Source organism: Miniopterus schreibersii (assembly GCF_964146895.1).
Source record: "Miniopterus schreibersii genome assembly, chromosome: 4".
Taxonomy (NCBI): Eukaryota; Metazoa; Chordata; class Mammalia; order Chiroptera; family Miniopteridae; genus Miniopterus; species Miniopterus schreibersii.
Window position 1 is genome coordinate 24,720,548 of NC_138105.1, and position 17,944 is coordinate 24,738,491.

Genomic DNA, 17,944 nt, shown 5'->3' on the forward strand with positions numbered 1-17,944 from the left:
CTTAGATTTGGTGCCTGTTTGCTGGTTGAGTGGGGGGAGGGCTCAACAGAGGAACAATGGTATCTGCCAGCATTTCAGTCCCTGGAGAGAACTGCCCTGACCCCTGCACCTCTAGCCCTCACCCTGAAGCTAGTCCAGTTAGTTCCTTCCCATGTCCCTGGAATTTTTTGAGCTGTTGCCCCTGTGCTAGAGCTCAGAGTAAGTGTAAGTCTGTGCTCGGGCCCTTTAAGACCTGCAGCACCTAGGTCTCTAGTAGCTCATTTTCCTTCTCAGACACAACACCAACTGGTTTTCACAGTCAGATGTTGTGGGGACTCCTCTTCCTGGCACTGGTGTCCTGGGCTGGGGAGCCTGGTGTGGGGCTGGGACCCCTTGCTCCTCAGCAGGGACGTCTGCAGCTAGAAGATATCCCTCCCAATTTTTAATCGCAACTTCGTGGGTGCGAGATCTGCCCATTCCATGTCATTGCCCCTCCTACCATTCTCAACATGGCTTCTTTTTTATATCCTTAGTTTTAGGAATTCTGTTCAGCTAGTCTGCAGGTGGTTCTCAGTGATGGTTATTCTATAATTTAGTTGTAATTTCTATGTGGTCATGTGAAAAGGCGAAAACAGTGTTTCCCTACTCTACCATCATGAGATAGGTAGTCACCATAAAAGAACTCTTTAAAGGGCTATCACATTTTTAGTGGAGATAGGTGCAAAAATTGTTTCTGGTTTGTTTTCCTTCATGGTCACGAGAAAGCTAGGCATTTCTTTCTTTTAGGTCAGTTTCTGTTGGTCTTACTTTGATTTGGAGTATCTCATCAACATTAAAACAAAACAATGCTATTCAAGGACCGGCTGGACTTACTACTACCCTAATTTCATTAACTTCTTGTCCTTATTTCCACATTGTCTCATTTTTCCATGAATATAAAATGTTATTTGGCACTATTCTATGTATGTGACTTAATAAATAATTTCTAGAACAAGGTAGGTTACAGAAGTAAACTAATACAGTCAGATCCACTAAGTTTAGGCTATCAACTTGAAAAGGGTCACAGATTGATAAATCTTACTCATCTTAGTATATGGATACGGAGGGATATTACTGATTTGTAGATTGTGATTTTAAATAGGCAATACTCATAAGCTAGTGATAACTAATATTTTGTTATATATGCATCTTAAATTTATATAGCTATTCAGCATATAGATGATAGAGATCTGATTTACCTTTGACTGACATTCATATACTTGAAATTCCTGGCACTATAGTCAGAGACCCTGCAGAAAGCTGATACAGCTAATCTTCAAAGAGATTTTTAACCACTACTTATACCCAAGTGATTAAAGCATTCAAATAGCAAATTTTGTTTAAAACAGCAGGAACCGAGAAATGGTGTACAGCTGACTCTTGAACAATACAGACTTGAACTGTGCGGGTCCACTTATACGCAGATTTTTCCAAAAAATACCTGAATACTTGTACTGTTTTCGATCCTTGGTTGGGAGTCTGTGGGTGCAGAGGGTCACCCATATGCACTAATCTACACTATTTTATATAGAGGATTTCAGCATCCTCAGATTTTGGTATCCAAATTGGGTCCTGGAACCAATCCTCAGAAGATAACGTGGGACAACTAAGTTTTGGAGGAGTCAAAAGTTATACATGAATTTTCAACTGTGTGAGGTGGGGGGAGGGGTGTCATTCCTAACCCCTGCATTGTTTAAGCATCAACTCTAGTTTTTAAAGGTAAATTAACTATCATGCTTGCATAAGGCATGTTTAAAGATAGTTGTTCTATGTGATTTTATATTGTGGAAATCAATTTCTTGAATAGAGAAAATATATTATATAGGCATTAACGAAAAGATCATTTGATATACAGATATTTTACTTACAGACTTTTAAAAATATATCATTATACCTCTATCCCTGTTTTGTATAATTTATCCTACATAAAAAAATGTTACAATAAGAAAAAAATAGAGATATATGTATGTTTACTGCCACAGTTTATAAGGAAAAAAGTAATCAAGTTATGGTACATATACAAAATGGAATATTTTATGATCATTAAAAAGGAAGTTATTGATCTGTGAAATGGTATGTTAGCTCGATCTGCATTAAGTGCCCAGCCAGCATGGCTCAGTGGTTGAGAGAAGACCCCTGAACCAGGAGGTCACAGTTCGATTCCCGGTCAGGGCACATGCCAGGTTGCAGGCTCAATCCCCAATAGGGGGCATGTAGGAGGCAGCCAATCAATGACTCTCTCTCATCATTTATGTTTCTCTCTCTCTTTCCTTCTCCCCTCCTCTCTCTGAAATCAACAAACATAAAAAAACGGCATTAAGTAAAAAAAAGGAAGGTGCAGAATATGATCTCATCTGTAAAAGTAAATGTGTGTACACACACACACACACACACACACACACTCTCTCTCTCTCTCTCTCTCTCTCTCTCTCTCCCCCCCCCCCCCACCTGCTGGTAGATGAGTAAGAATCTTCTTTAAGAACTAACAAAAAGCTATTAATGGTAATGACATCTAGGAGTGAGATTGAGAATTAGCAGAAAGGGAGGGAGATTTTAAATTTTAGGCTTTTATGTTTAAATTTTTACCAAGTGGATGTTTCATTGAAAATAATATGTTATTGGAATTGATAGTCTCTCTACTGTTTGCATTTCTACTTAATGGATCTACTGAAAATAAAATTTAAAAATTTAAAAAAGAATGTTATTGGTATAAGTGATACCATAAGCCACAAGCAAAAAAGACCTACCTTCTGCGTATCAATATCTTGTCTCATGATTCCCATTTCCTTATTTATCTTTTCTTTGTGTTTCTCGCTTTCACTTAGTTGAGCTATTACTTGATTAAGTTCAGTTTCTTTTTGCTACAAAAAAGAAAATTCTTTAAGTACAAGAAATAAAAATAAAAATAAATAAGATTTAAGTTTTAAATTACCTTCTTATAGTCGTCTTTCCCATCTTGAATATAATTCTCAATGTTTTTCACATAACCATGAATATTTTTAACCTTCTCTTTGATATCATTCATCTGTAGAAAAATATTTAATATACATTGGTTGAGGATCAGGGCAATTAAGATGACTTATTTCTAAGGAAATATATTAACATAACAGAAACTTAATAGGAAAGCACAGAGAAACATTGGCTTGAAAGTTAGGAGCCTTGGGTTCTAGTTTTCATCACCAGCACACTGTATTATCTCAGATAACTCCCTTTATCACTTATGGAGCTGGATTAAATAGTCTCAATTCTCAACTTCTATTATAGATCAAGAAGCAAACTAATTTAAGTCTAATCCTTATTCTAACAAGAATTTTTAATGTCAACAGTTACATATCTGAAAATACTATTGATTCTTACCATGTTTTTAATTTCATGTGAAATAATAGTGTCCAACATGGTGCTCTGAACATGTTTAATATATATATTTGGTAAGTAAACATATAAATGAAATCTTACTTTATCCTGTGTTATTTTGTTGCTTGTATTTTTTTTGTAGACTAATTCTTCTTTCTCCTGTTGAAACTTTTCCAATGTTGTTTCCAAAGGGCTTATCTGCTCTTTAGCATCCTAAAAATATAAGAAACATTCCATTATCTTATTTCAGATGCCAGATTTTATAGTCATAAAAGCACTGTCCTATGTGCCATGCTTTAAAAATCAACTTATTTGCCTCTTCCAACAACCCTATGAGGAAGGTACCACTGTTTTCATCCCGTATTTCAGATGAGTAAACAGGCACAGAAATGACTTGTTCAGGGTCACAAGAGCCAGTAAATAAAGGAGCCAGGATTCAAATCCCATCCAGCTCCAGTCTCTCTCTGAACCACTCTGCTACACTGCCTCAGCCATTGTCTTGATTCTTAAACTACACCATGTGCTCCCAATTATATGAACAATTTGCTTCAGGTATACATTTTTAAGTTTGCAGGGGCCCATGTCAGCTCTGTGAGCAAAGGATAGGAAAGTTTGTTCACGCCAGGCCTCTCTTTTACAGATAGGAATATGACTGTAAAGGACACATTTGTGCTTAAGCTTACTTTGCTAAGACTAAGTATTTTATGGTAACAAAAGTGTACTGTACACATTAATATTACTGATGTGTCCACACCTATTTTGGAAGGAAAAGGGCTTTCGAGTAACAAACTAGTTTACTAATCAGAAGTCTGGATTATTTGGCCTTGTAACATCTCTACAGCATAATTACAGGATAACCATTGTTCAAAACAATGATCCTTAAGCAGTTTAAGATCCTGAAGTATCTAATGAATCCAAAAAGGTAGAAATTATTATTTAGCATTACTTCAGTACAGGTGTATTTTATCATATTGGGAAGTGGTATGGTATAAGGGGAAGTCAAATGTCTTAGATGTGAGTAGACTTAACATCTGAAATTAACCCTGCCTCTTATTAGCTGCATGAACTTGGGCAAGTCATGGGACATCTAAAAGTCTCAATTTCTTTTTCTGTAATAGGGGATTTAGTAATATTATCTCAACAAGGTTACTGAGACATTAAATGGCTTACTATCAAAGTGCTCTGTAAAAACTAAAAAATTACATAAATGTCAGGTAGTACTATTTCATATCATACTCCCAGCCTCTGATAATCTGTAATCCAAATCCAATCATAGTATCTATAGATTCAGTAATATATTCAGTGCTTACTGAATGTGTATAATTGTGAAAACCTAGGTAAGACTGTTTCTAAAACTGTTCAAAAACTTAATTGGTTGGGTCTTAGATTTGATTAATCCAGATGAGGGATTCCAAATGGGTTCCATTTTATGTGGCAACTCAATGCCTATTCACTGTTTAGGGAAGGATTCCAAGACTACATCTCGAATCAAATAGAAAAAGTGCTATGACTAAGGCAGTGTTGGCTGTGGATATAGAATCTATAGATAAGACAAACCTCATATGTAGGAATCCTTATATGGAGTTAGCTAGCCACCACCTCACCACCTCCAATAACAGGACACTCACTACTAAATTAACCAGGTAGCCAATTCTTCCTTATTATGACCAAAATCCTTCTCCCAGACATCTTTACCTATTAGTACAAGTTCTGTCATCCGGGAGCCACACAAGGAATTATTATACCATTTTCATTTTATCCTCACAATATCCATAAGTCTACCACTACACCAATAAAGAGCATTCCATACATTTGAACTAATTAAAAAACCAAACATGTACAAATGTTCTTACCTTTATCTCTCTGTATAAGGACTGAACTTCAGTGGATAATTCCACAGTCTGCTCCTTCAATTGCTGACGACGCTGTAAATTAGTGGATATCTGAAGTTTCTCTGATTTAAGTTCATTAGTTATACTTCTTAGGTGTTGCATCTGTTCCTGTTGGTCCTGTATAAGCTTACGATTCAATTCAATCTTACTGGAAACTGCACAAAAACATATGGACACAGTGATTAATGTAAGAGTACAGAAAATGCTGTGAGCAGCATCCTTCCAGTTTTATAGTCTATGGAATTCACAAAGGCAAGTTTCTATGGGTGCCACTGGAACCCCTCCAGCCCCGAAACCATCGTTTTGTCCTCTCCTGGCCACTCACAAGCAGGTATGATTGAGAAAGAATACAGCTCATTTGATAGTCATCATTCAAAATCTGTTGTGCAAAGCAAGGAAACAGAGGAGAAGTGATGCTATTGAGAAAAGAAAGTGAATATACTGTGGACTGGAAGGAGGAAAGGCAGATTCTTATTCACGTAACAGGTGTAAAATTTATGGTGAAAAGCAAAAGCTGGGAATGTTGACATCTTTAATGGGAACATGAGGAAACAGACCACATTACCTGTATCTAATTTGTGTTGTTTTTCTTGTTTTTCCTGGTTTACTTGTTGAAGAGTTCTCTCCAAGTCTAGTCCTTGTAGCTTAGCTGCTTGTTGTGCAATTTTTCTTTCAACATCTTTAAGTTCCATCTTAAGAATAAAACAAAGTTGTTTCCTTTAAGAAACTTACTGCAATTTACAACTGCTTTCAGATATAATTTGAACAAAGTTTGATAGGATGAAAACAAAGTTAATTTTTAATAATTTCAATGATGTAAGCAAAAGGAAGCAGACTAAAATGAAAACAAACAGGGCTGCTACCTATTTTTCATAATTTATAAATAATTCAGGATGGGGAACTCTAAACACGATCTATACCTGAATACCAGCTATTGTTTTTAACACCCTCACACTTCACATTCAAATCACCATGAAACAAGTTTTATTCTGCCTCAAACTACAATAAACATACCTGAAATCTCTCCATAATTGTAACATCTGTCAGACACACTTTAGCACTTTCTTCTTCAGGCATTATTGTACCCAAGAGTGTTTCCTGTTCTTCTATGTCATTCTTTAGGCGTTGTATGTCTCTATTGACATTCTGAAGTTTGTTTCTTAATTCTGGTATTTCCTTCTCTTTCAAATCAATTATGCTTTGCCTTAACAGAAAACACACAATTAAAAATAAGCTACCTAATATTTTCTCATAATGAGACTGAGGTTATGTATTTTTGGCAATACTATCATAGAAGTGATACTGGACCCTTCTCAGGGCATCATATCAATGGGTACATTCAGTATGTCTTATTACTGGAGATGTTAAACTTATTCACTTGGTTAAGATGGTGTCAGCCAGATCCATCCATTGTAAAGTTACTATTTTCCTTTTTGTAGTTAATAAATATCTCAGGAGAGATACACTGATTGAGACTGTGTCAATATCCTGTTTCTCCTCAAACTTCTGCCCGATTTCAGTCTCTACTGGTACATGTTGCTTGCAACAATTATTACTATGTTTGTCAAAAAGAGATATTTTACAAATTAACTGATCACACTCATTAAAAGTGTCAAAATTGCGGGCGTGGCTCAGCGGTTGAGCATCAACCTAGGATCCAGGAGATCTCGGTTCGATTCCCAGTCAGGGGTGTGCAGGAGGCAGCTGATCAACGACTCTCTCATCACTGATGCTTCTATCTCTCTCTCCCTCTCCTTTCCTCTCTCTGAAATCAAAAAAGAAAAAAAAAGGGTCAAGATCATTAAAGACAAAGACTGAACAACTGTTATAGACTACAGGAAAAATAACAACTAGATGCAGTGTGGGATCCGGGTTTGGATCCTGAAACAGAAAAAGGACATTAATGGAAAGACTGCTGAAACTCAAATATGGTTTATAATTTAGTTAACAGCATAATACCAATGTTAATTTCTTAACTGCATTATGGTTACATAAATTCTGATCATCACAAGAAGCTAGGTGAAGGTTATACGTAAATTCTCTGAACTATTTTTGTAACTTTTCTGTAAGTCTAAAATTTTTTCAAAATAAAAAATAAAAAAATGATGGAGCCCGGCTGGGCGTGGCTCAGTGGTTGAGCGTCAACCTGGGATCCAGGCGATCGGGGTTCGATTCCCAGTCAGGGTACATGCCCGGGTTGCGGGCTCGATCAATGACTCTCTCATCATTGATGTTTCTATCTCTCCCTCTCCCTCTCCTTTCCTCTCTCTGAAATCAATAAAGATATATTTAAAAAAAAAAAAAAAAGATGGAATGAAGGAAGGCAACAGACCACTCAGCCAAATACTACATGGGGTTTTGGTACAAAAGCTGTTAATTCAGCTTACTGTTGCTATCCTAGCTAATGTGGAAGGTATCAGCCCCACATGTATATTATTATCTTCACTCTCATTATTTTATTGAATCCTTTTATGGTAAAATACAGAAATAATAAGCATAGGAACAATTCACACTGAAAACTATGGGTATGTTTGTTTTAAATCTTGGCAGCCCAGAGGGCTATCGAGAGAGAATGTTTTCCATTTTGCCTTCTAAATCCAAGATGTCTGTGATGATACTAGAACACTGTCCCAACCCGGAAGCTTATTAAATTTCACCCAATCTTCAAGGCAGTCTAGTCCCTCCTCCTAGGAGGTTTTCTCTCAGAACCAGCTTTTACTTGTCTCCCCCTTCTCTAAATGTTTCATCTACTACATTACCTAACCCAATTTAGCATCTAAGTATTGCCTTTCTCATATTATTTCTTCTTTTCCTGGTTTAGTGTCTTTTTAAAAAAAAAATGTTTTTCAATTACAGTTGACATACAATATTATATTAGTTCTGTGTGTACAACAAAATGATTAAACATTTATATAATTTACAAAGTTGCTGACAGCTCTAAAAGAATAAAACTTGTATTTTAGCTTTTAAAAAAGCTATCAAGTTTATTTTGGAAAAATTCCAAATTCTTGATTTAAATAAATTAGTGCAGTAAATTATATTGGTTTCTCATGGGAGTTTTATAATAAACTAAAGGAAAAACTCGAAACTCAAGGGTTAGCTCTTACATACTGCTATTACTTAATGATTTCTTAAAAGTCTACACTACGACTAAGAAATGCTAACCTGAACTGATTTGTGGCAATAGAAGACGTGTAATTTATTTTTTTTTACCACAGAAATGAATAAAATCCCCCGAGTAAATATGAAGGCAAGCAGATTATGAGTAAGTCCATGCTCACATTACTTCCTAAATGTTGTGATCATAGACCACAAGTTGGTCTTAAATTATGTGTCCAGTACCTAAAAAGTGACACAGCTACAATAGCCAAAGGACAGTCAAGCACTTGCTTGACTGGGGATGTCTCTGTGGAGAACTACAGGCATCCATTCACAATCTTAATCCTATTTTTACATTTTCACCTGCACACAAAAAAACCCTTACCGATGAGGTCCAGATTTTAGTGCCTTTTTGATTACCCAAGATGTTTAAAATTAAGTATTCTAAGAAAAAGTAAAGCTATTTCCTGAGAGAATGGGCTACTGAGATCTGTTAAGTTCTGTTTTATTTTGTTTCTTAAATTTTTCAGAAAACTCAATTCACTTATTTTTGTGACAGCATTTCTTTTCCAAGGGGATTTTATGTAAAAGGGACCAACACAGATATGGTACTGAAAATACATTTTGAAGAAAAGGGAAAGTACTAGTTGAGTTTTTATTTAAGTTAGCTGCTATAATAAATGAACCTGAGTCAATACTAAGCAAAATGATAAACAGGTATATTTTTATCTGACATTTTACTCATGATGGTGGTCTTATATTGTTTTTAAGTTTGGGGCTTTAAATGAAAGTATAATTTTCCTCAAAGAGAATAACAAAAATTTGGCTCCTTACTACTTTTCTAAGCTCATGTTCAACCACTTTCTCCTTTGGCGTTGAGGCCAAACATTGTTCTCCTGAACAATTGCATGGCTGGGTCCCTCACTTCCCTAAGGTCTCCACTCAAATGCCACCTTCATCAGCTACTCCCCTCCTATACCCTCAGATACTCTCTATTCCCTGACCCCGCTATATTTTTCTTCGCAGCACCGATCATCACCTAAGACTACATATTTAATTTTTAAGCTTCAGATTATCTTATGTGCAGTGACCAGAACAGCACACAGATGCCACTCCAGATATTGGGGTACATGTGTATTAAGGTTAGCCACAAATACTTTGCCACGCCTCCCATTGAGAGGTGAAGTATGTGTCCACTTGCTGAATCTTGGCAGGCTCTGTGACTGCTCTGACCAACAGAAAATAGCAGAAGTAACAGTGCGCCATTTCTGGGCCCAGGCCTTAAAGGACTTATAGCTTCTCTTTCCAGTCTCTTGGAATACTTGCTCTTAGGGTACTTCCTTTGGTAACCCAGCCACTATACTACCAAAAGCCATATGATATATGTCATACTACCACATGACATATGTGGGAGCCATGTGAAGGCATTCTGTTTGACAGCCCCAGCTGGGCTCCCATGTGAGTGAGGAATCTTGAACGTCCAGCCCAGGAGAGCCTTGAGATGACTGCAGCCAACATCTAACTGCAATTGCATAATGAAAGACCTCAAGAGAAAACCACCCAGCTAAGCCCAATCATTCCACAGAACCATGAAAAACCATAATAAATCATTGCAAGGCACTAAGTTTTGAGGAGTTTTGTTACGCAGCAATAAATAAGTGGGACAGATACTACAGTTCTCATTCATTCAGCAAATAGTTACCAGAGTTACAATACACGAATAATTATGAAACTACAGCACCGAGTAAGGTAGGCACCAGGCACCTTACTCGGAAGAGGGGAGCTGCGATGGCAAGGGTCCCAAAATACAATACAATGTTGATTTCTGTTACTTATAATACATCAGTAGACACAGAACTAAGCTCAAATTTCCTTGACATGCACTTTCTACCAACTTTAATCTTTTGAGATTTTTCTTTTCAAGATACTGCCTTATTCCTCTTCCTTTTCATTCTCAAACTACTGCTTTTGTTTCCTCATCACGTTCTCATTGTAGTCTGCCATAATCTGGTTTCACCCATAATGATTATATTAGTTATCTACTGCATAACAGAATAGCCAAAGTTTAGCAGCTTAAAACAGCAGCATTTATTTATCACACATATGAGAATCAGGAGCAGCTATCTGGGTACTTCTGATTTGGGCTTCTTGTTGAAGTTGCAGTCAAGCTGATGGCCAGGGCCGCAGCCATCTCAAGGCCTGACTGCTGGAGAATCTGCTTCCAAATGGTGCACTCACTCAAATGGCTGCTCAAAGGCCTCAGTCCTCACAAAGTGGGTCCCTCCACAGGGCAGCTCACATGACAGCTGGCTTCCCCAGATCCACGAGCGAAAAAGAGGAAGCTTGAGTGTCTTATATAATCTAATCCTGGAAGGGGCATGCTATCACTTCTGTTGTATTTTATCAGTCACACAGACCAATCCTGGAACAAGGCTGTGAATGCCGGAGGCAGGATCACTGGGGGCAACCTTGGAGGATGCCTACCACAAAGCACATCTTCTTAGAACTTTTCTGCTTTTCCTGAAACTCCTCTTTGGTTTTCCAAAACAGACCTTCTTGGTTTTTCTGCTTCCAGAGTTTTTTCCACTCTCATCCAATACATTAACATTCGATACATTAACATTAGATTAAGTTTCCTAAAACACATTGTTGATCAAACCCCTTAGAATAGCTCATCACCTATCAGAGTTGTAACTAGACCTGAACATAATATAGTACTATCTCCCAATTTATGGGAATCAATCCCTAAAAATAACTCCCCAACTCCAGATAACGTTTCTATTGCAGCATAGGTCACACTCTCTGTTGCTTTACACACACTGTTCTCCTCTCCCCTTTCCTTTTCTTAACTGAGTTTCCCAGTTTCCCTGTGGTTTACATTCCCCCTCCTACCTTGTTCTCAAAATCCTGTCCTCATTCTGTATTCCAGTGGCTTCTCTTTTCTTAAATAATGCATTTGTTTGAACTAATTAAGCACTTTATTAGGCACAGCTTTCTAAATATCTAATTCTGAAAGCTTGTTTCCTTTCTTGGGACATCAGCTCCTTGAGGGTCATGTCACTGGTCTTTGACCAGCTCTGTGTTCTGTTGTGGGAGACACCAAGGCAATCATCACATACTTTCTGATTTGATTTATAAATAGACCATCATCTGAATTTCTTGTGCCAAGCATGGGGAAAATAAACAGAAAATCGTCTAGGATTCATTCTTTTTAAGAGTGGGAAAGACATAACATAGTTTATTTATTATTTTTAATTGCTTTTTAGAGAGAAACATCAATGTGACAGCAAAACATTGATCGGCTGCCTCTTGCATAACCCCTAACAGGGATTAAGCCAGCAACCTGGGCATGTTACTTGATTGGGAATTGAACCAGCAACCTATTGGTGCATGGTCCAACCCCAATCAAAAGAGCCACACTGCCAGGGCCATAATACAGTTTAAAAGAAAACAAAAAAAGAAACAAATTCATTGTTTCTTCTCATTATATAAGTAACATGAGATGGGGCTTACCTACTCAGGATCCTGACTTCAACTTTTATTCATTCAAGATGTGCTACTGAGTTGCTACCATATGCCAGGCATTGGGCTGGTGCCTCTTACAGTGCTGCTGCTGCTGCTACAGTAATGTAAATCCCTATTCTCACCTCATGGGCACAAGCCCCAGCATTTCATCACGCCGCTTTTCTTTTTTCTTTAGCTCTGATTCTGTTGACTTGAGTTTATCTGGGGCCAGCCGCAGCTTAGACTGCAAATCACTGATAACTTCTTGTAATTCAGCTTCTGTTTGAAAAACTCGCTGACAGACAGGGCAACAGGACTCGTTTTCATCTGTTAGCTGGGTGATGAATTGGGAGTAAACTGCCGTGGCTCCAGCCAGCATGGCTATTTTAAGAAAATAAATAGGTTTCCAGTGAGGAGAAAATAATATACAGTTTTGTCAATATGTTTACATCCTCCACTGTAAATTTATGATTATTCTTCTTGCTTTATAAACACATTAAATAATTTAAAGTTCTCTGATACTTAAATATTCTTCAAAAATTTTCAATTTCTTCCTAAGCCTGTCTAAACCACTTTCACAATCCTGGCTACAACAATACATTCAGATCTGTCTTTTGGATAACACACAAAAGTGTAACAAAATTTTAGAGCTTATTATGTGCCAGGAACTGTTCTAAGAGTTTTATAGCTATAATCTCATTTATTACTCCCTAACGGTCTAGGTAGTAGGTAATTATGTCCTCAGATGATGAATTTGAAGTACAGAAAGGTTTCAATATGCACGAAGTCACACAGCAATAAGTTATAGAACCAGCACTAAAACTTAAGCCATCTGGCTCCAGAATCAAGTTTTTAAATCTCCCGTCCTTAGTTACCTGTCAATGAACATTCATAAATGTCACAGTGCCTTGATAATATAAAGCAGGTAACTTACCTCGTTGTTTTGAAGATTTTTCAATTTCTTCTTTAAGCCTGTCTAAATCACTTTCAAAATCCTGGCTACCACAAACATCAAATAGCTTGTCTTCATAATTGGATAACTGCTCTTCCTTCCTTTTTAGCTCAATATTTATATGATTTTTATTTTGCTCAGCTGATGCTAGTTCCTTGCTATAAAATAAGAAAAAATACAGATTACAATTTTAAAACATGAGATGTAAGTTTCAAAAGTTTGAATAGGTAGATATAAGATAAATTCTGCCAAAAAACATTACAAAGTTTGCTGTGACCAAGTGCTTTTTTTAGAAGTCCAGGCAATAGTTACTTCTGCCTGAACTCTCCCCCTCAGACACTGACTCACTTGCCATCAGTGGTCATGGACCTGGTCCCAGAAAAATGTGTAGTATAGGCAAAATTCTGCCTGGTTTCTGGGGATTCATGGTCTTAGATCTCAGGTTAAGAGCCTCAGCAAGGAGAATGTGCTTGCTGGATCTATTGGAGGGAGAGAAGAGGGGAAGAATATTCTCCTAATTTCCTTTGGGCCCATTCACAATATTACTTCCTCCCCTTCCTGTGAACTTTGCCTTTGTCCCCTCCTTGTTGTCATCTACTTATGTCTTGATCATTTCTTCTCATTCATCAAAGACTTTGCTCACTAGTAAAATTTATCTCCACTCCAACTCTTAAATTTCACCCTAGCCAACCTGCATGCATATACACCAGGGTTTTTTATTTTGCAGTTTATGAGGCAAGTCATGTAATCAATTCAATGCATCACTTCAGCATATTTTATCAAACAGCATAGGATATATTGCAGTAAACTGCACATAGGTAGGACAGGTACTATTCTGAGAAATCTGTTTCAGATAAATGTGAATGCACATGTGCTTCCTCTTGACACTTCCCATTGTTTCCGATAGCAGCTGCACCATTCTACATTCCTGCTAACAGTGCCCAAGGGTTCCAATTTCTCAACATTCTCACCAACACTTGATATTTTGTGCATTTTTGATACTGGTCATCCTAACTGGTGTAAAGTAATGTTTTTAAATATATATATATAGCCCGGCCAGGCATGGCTCAGCAGTTGAGCATCGACCTAGGATCCAGGCGATCGGGGTTCGATTTCCGGTCAGGGCACGTGCCCGGGTTGTGGGCTCAATCAATGACTCTCTCATCATTGATGTTTCTATCTCTGTCTCTCCCTCTCCTTTCCTCTCTCTGGAATCCATAAAGATATATTTAAAAATAAATAAATAAATATATTTTTATGGATTTCAGAGAGAGGAAGGGAAAGGGAGCGAGAGATAGAAACATCAATGATAAGAGAGTCATAGATCCACTGGCTCCTGTACACCCCCTGCTGGGGAACAAGCCCACAACCAGGGCATGTGCCCTGACTGGGAATCGAACCTTGATCTCCTGGATCATAGTTTGATGCTCAACTGCTGAGCCACACTGGCTGGGCATGATGTGGTTTTAATTTGCATTTCCCTGATGACTAGTGATGTTGAGCATCTTTTCACATGCTCATTGGTCATTTGTAGAAATATTTCTTTGGAGAAATATCTATTCAAGTCCTTTGCCTATTTTTTAAATCCAGTTATTTGTGTGTTTTTTATTGTTGAGTAGTAGGAGTTTATATATTCTGAATATTAACCCCCTATCAGGTGCACGGTTTGCAAACATTTTCTCCAATTCTGTAGGCTGCCTCTTCCCTCTGTTTAATGTTTCTTTGCTGTGTAGAACTTTCTAAGTTTGATGTAGCCTCATTTGTCTACTTTGCATTTGTTGCCTGTGCTTTTGTTGTCATATCCAAGAAATGATTGCCAATTTCAATATAATAAAGCTTTCCCCATATGTTTCCTTCTAGGTATTTTATAGTTTCAGGTATCACTTTTTATAAATGAGAATTTTAATCCACTCACTTAATTCCACAAACTTTCAAGGAACAAGAGATCCCCAATCATTACCATTTTACTTAATTCGTAAAATATAGGAGAACTAAAGTCAATTAACAAGACATACCATTTCATGGCAATAAATGACTTTAGAACAATTAAAAATGAAAGCATAAAATAAGAGTTTTCTACTACTTACTTCAATTTGGCAAGCCTGTCCCTGGTCTGATTAATTTCTTTTGATTTACTATGAAGCCAGTCTTCAAGCTGTTTTTTATTGGGAAAATACCCTAACAATGAATTTAATTCATCACTGTGCCTAGATTTTATTTTTCTGATTTGTTCATCTTTGTCAGCCTATTAAAAAAAAAAAAAATCTTTTAAAAATAAAGCTCAATATCTCCACATTACATCAAGAACAAAAATAAATTTTAGATTGATTAAAGTTCTAGGCTTAAAAAGAAAAACCATAAAAATGCAAGAAAACATATAATTTCCTCAAGTCTAAGAGTGGGCATAACCTTTCTAAGCATAAGAGAAAAGAGTAATGAGTCTGATGATATAAAAATTAAAACTTCTGTATGAGATATAAATTTAACAGCAATGTACATATGTATTTGTATGTATACAGTTCTATATTATTGATTTTTCCTAATTAGAAAATAGTTTTAAGCTTGAAATCCTATTTTATAGAGTATTAAACTCAACTTAGCCCCTAAAATATAAAGCCAACACCAACTAAATACTTCATAGCGTATCAATTATGAATGTAAAATAATCTACTTAAAATACCAGAAATTATAATTAGAACAAAAAGAAAGGTCATACCTTGTCTTTGCTCAGCATCTCCATCTGGGTGCGTGTTGCTGTATGATGGTTTAACTGCTCCATCTCCTGGTCCAATTTACGTAGGGTCCTGTCTAGGTCTCCTTTCTCATTTTGTAGACTTATTACTTCTGTTTTTAGAGTTTCTACATTGCTGTTTTTCTCAGCCTTGCTTAGCTCATGTTCCTTATCAATAATTAAAAAAAAAAAAAGCACAGTTTTATATAGTTTGTGTTAAAATAACGACAAAGTGTTTTAGAAGTCAACTACTCACTCCAAAAGAGAAAAAAAACATAAGGAATAAGATTTTTAAGGAAAATCTTATAAAGTTACCTTACTATGTTATAATACTAGAGAATTAGTAAATAAATATGAAAGGGTCAAACAAGAGTGGGGGAATAAGAATTAATACAAAGTTAAGAGAAAGTCTCAGAAATAGTCTAAGACTATAGTTTCATAACTCTTCAGTCAATACTTAAGTATTTATCAAGTACCCATGTAACTCACTGCATTTCCTGTCACATAGAAACTATAAAAACAGTGTGACGCTGTCCTGGAACAATGCTACCCTGTTACAACAAAACAATAATGTGATAAAATGCTAAACTGACAAAAACGTACACCAGATGTTGTTAGGGAGCAAAAAGGAATGTTTACTTAAATTATCAAAGTGAGATCTGAGAAGGGGATTTGCTAAGCTTTAGGATGCTTACTTTGGCGGCAGAGATGTGAAGGAAGAGAACAGATTAGAAACAAGAAAGAAAATTTGGAAATCTGTGAGAAGAATAGATGGGCTAAGAAAGATTTCACCATAAAAAAAGTGATACCATGGCAAAAATCTTATAAAATCTACAGTATATGGAACCTAGAGAAAAATACTTTTCTTTTTAACTTAAGTGGTTCTTAACCAAGGTACTCATTAGAATAACCTAGTTTTGTTTTGAATGCACATTTCCATGCTCTACTCTTAGAGGGTTTGGTTTGAGAGGTCTGAAGTAAGGTCTAAGCCTAAGTACTTTTTAAAAGCTTCCCAGGTAATTCTAATTTTTAATCCACTGGGTTCCAAAACTGAAGAGTTGAGTGTTAACATATTTAGATGAATTCATTTTACATGAGATTGTTAGACAAGGTAGATATTTTAACTAACATGCCATAATCTTAGGATTAACAACAGATAAAATACTTCAAAAAAACAAGATTCTAAATATCTCGTGCTTTAAAATTATTATGTCTTACAGCTTTTGTGAGCTCCTGGTCCAGTTCATGAATCCTGTCTGAAGATCCTTCCAATTGCTGTAATTCGTACTTCACATTTTTCAGCTCATTCTGCTTCTTACTTAGGATTTCTGATTTTAGCTCAATTATTCTTCCCAGTCCAATTTTCTTATCCCTTATCTCATCTATCTGTTTTTGTTTCAGAGTTTCTTTTTCTGCAAAGTCATTCTAAATACATACAAGAATGAGTATTAATTTTTTCACTAAACAATTCATTAAGCAAACATTTCTTCATTATAAAAATGGTATATGCACACTAAGGAAAATATATTAAAAAGTATAAAAATATGAAATGGCTATCCTCCACAGATAATAATTATTAACTCTGAGCAAACTTTTTCTTTACCATTAGCTTTAAAAAGAAATTTTACTTAAAATCGAATAAAAAATGTAGGTCTGCATTTCTTCATATTTTTAGCCTCATACACATTAAAAAATTTGCTTCCATAAAGGCTTCTTCTACCTTGTAGCAGACTATCCTAACCTTAATCCAAAAATATAAGAATATAAGGTCCATCCAAAAATTAAAACAATTTAACTAGAGATGCTGACATAAAAAAAAAAAAAAAATTACCATCAGTTGATTGGCAGTTTCTTCTTCCTTTTCTTGTCTCTCTCTTACAAGTTTGTAAAAATTTTTAATCTGTCTTTCACTGAATGGCCCATGCTCAAAGCCATCCAATTCTAACTGTGATGCCAAAGACTGAATTAATGAATCTCTAGCTTGGATACTTTCTTGATGGCGATCTGCTTGCAGCTGTAGACGACCTTTACAAAAAACACCACCATAATTATTTTTTCAGCTGATTTTTAAAAAATTGAGATAATTGTATATTCATATGTAGTTGTAAAAAAAAAACACAGCAAGATCTCTTACACCCTTTGCCCAGTTTCCCCAAATGGTAACTGTGATATTATAATAATACATATATATTTGTTTTTTGTCCCTGATTCCTGGCACAGAGCTCCTAAAACTCTTAGAACTTCTCATAGAGGTGAGAGGAGTGTCTTTTTTGTTTTGTTAATCCTTACCCAAGAATATTTTTTCCACTGATTCTGGGGGGGGGGGGGGGGGGAGAGGGAGAGGGAGAGAGAGAGAGAGAGAGAGAGAGAGAGAGAAACATCGATGTGAGAGAG

General features: G+C 36.3%; 1 protein-coding gene across 1 annotated transcript in view; it reads right to left on the reverse strand.

Annotated features, from left to right (window-relative positions):
* Positions 1-17,944, reverse strand: part of RAD50 (RAD50 double strand break repair protein) — a 69,857-nt gene that overhangs the window by 27,367 nt on the left and 24,546 nt on the right. The window contains exons 8-19 of the mRNA XM_081135667.1: positions 17,382-17,575; positions 16,769-16,975; positions 15,536-15,718; positions 14,907-15,064; positions 12,802-12,977; positions 12,011-12,248; positions 6,279-6,468; positions 5,830-5,956; positions 5,226-5,419; positions 3,475-3,585; positions 2,951-3,043; positions 2,766-2,879 (exon numbers count right to left, since the gene is read on the reverse strand). Coding sequence (XP_080991793.1) covers positions 2,766-2,879; positions 2,951-3,043; positions 3,475-3,585; positions 5,226-5,419; positions 5,830-5,956; positions 6,279-6,468; positions 12,011-12,248; positions 12,802-12,977; positions 14,907-15,064; positions 15,536-15,718; positions 16,769-16,975; positions 17,382-17,575 — 1,985 coding nt within the window. The remainder of the gene's footprint in view (positions 1-2,765; positions 2,880-2,950; positions 3,044-3,474; positions 3,586-5,225; positions 5,420-5,829; positions 5,957-6,278; positions 6,469-12,010; positions 12,249-12,801; positions 12,978-14,906; positions 15,065-15,535; positions 15,719-16,768; positions 16,976-17,381; positions 17,576-17,944) is intronic.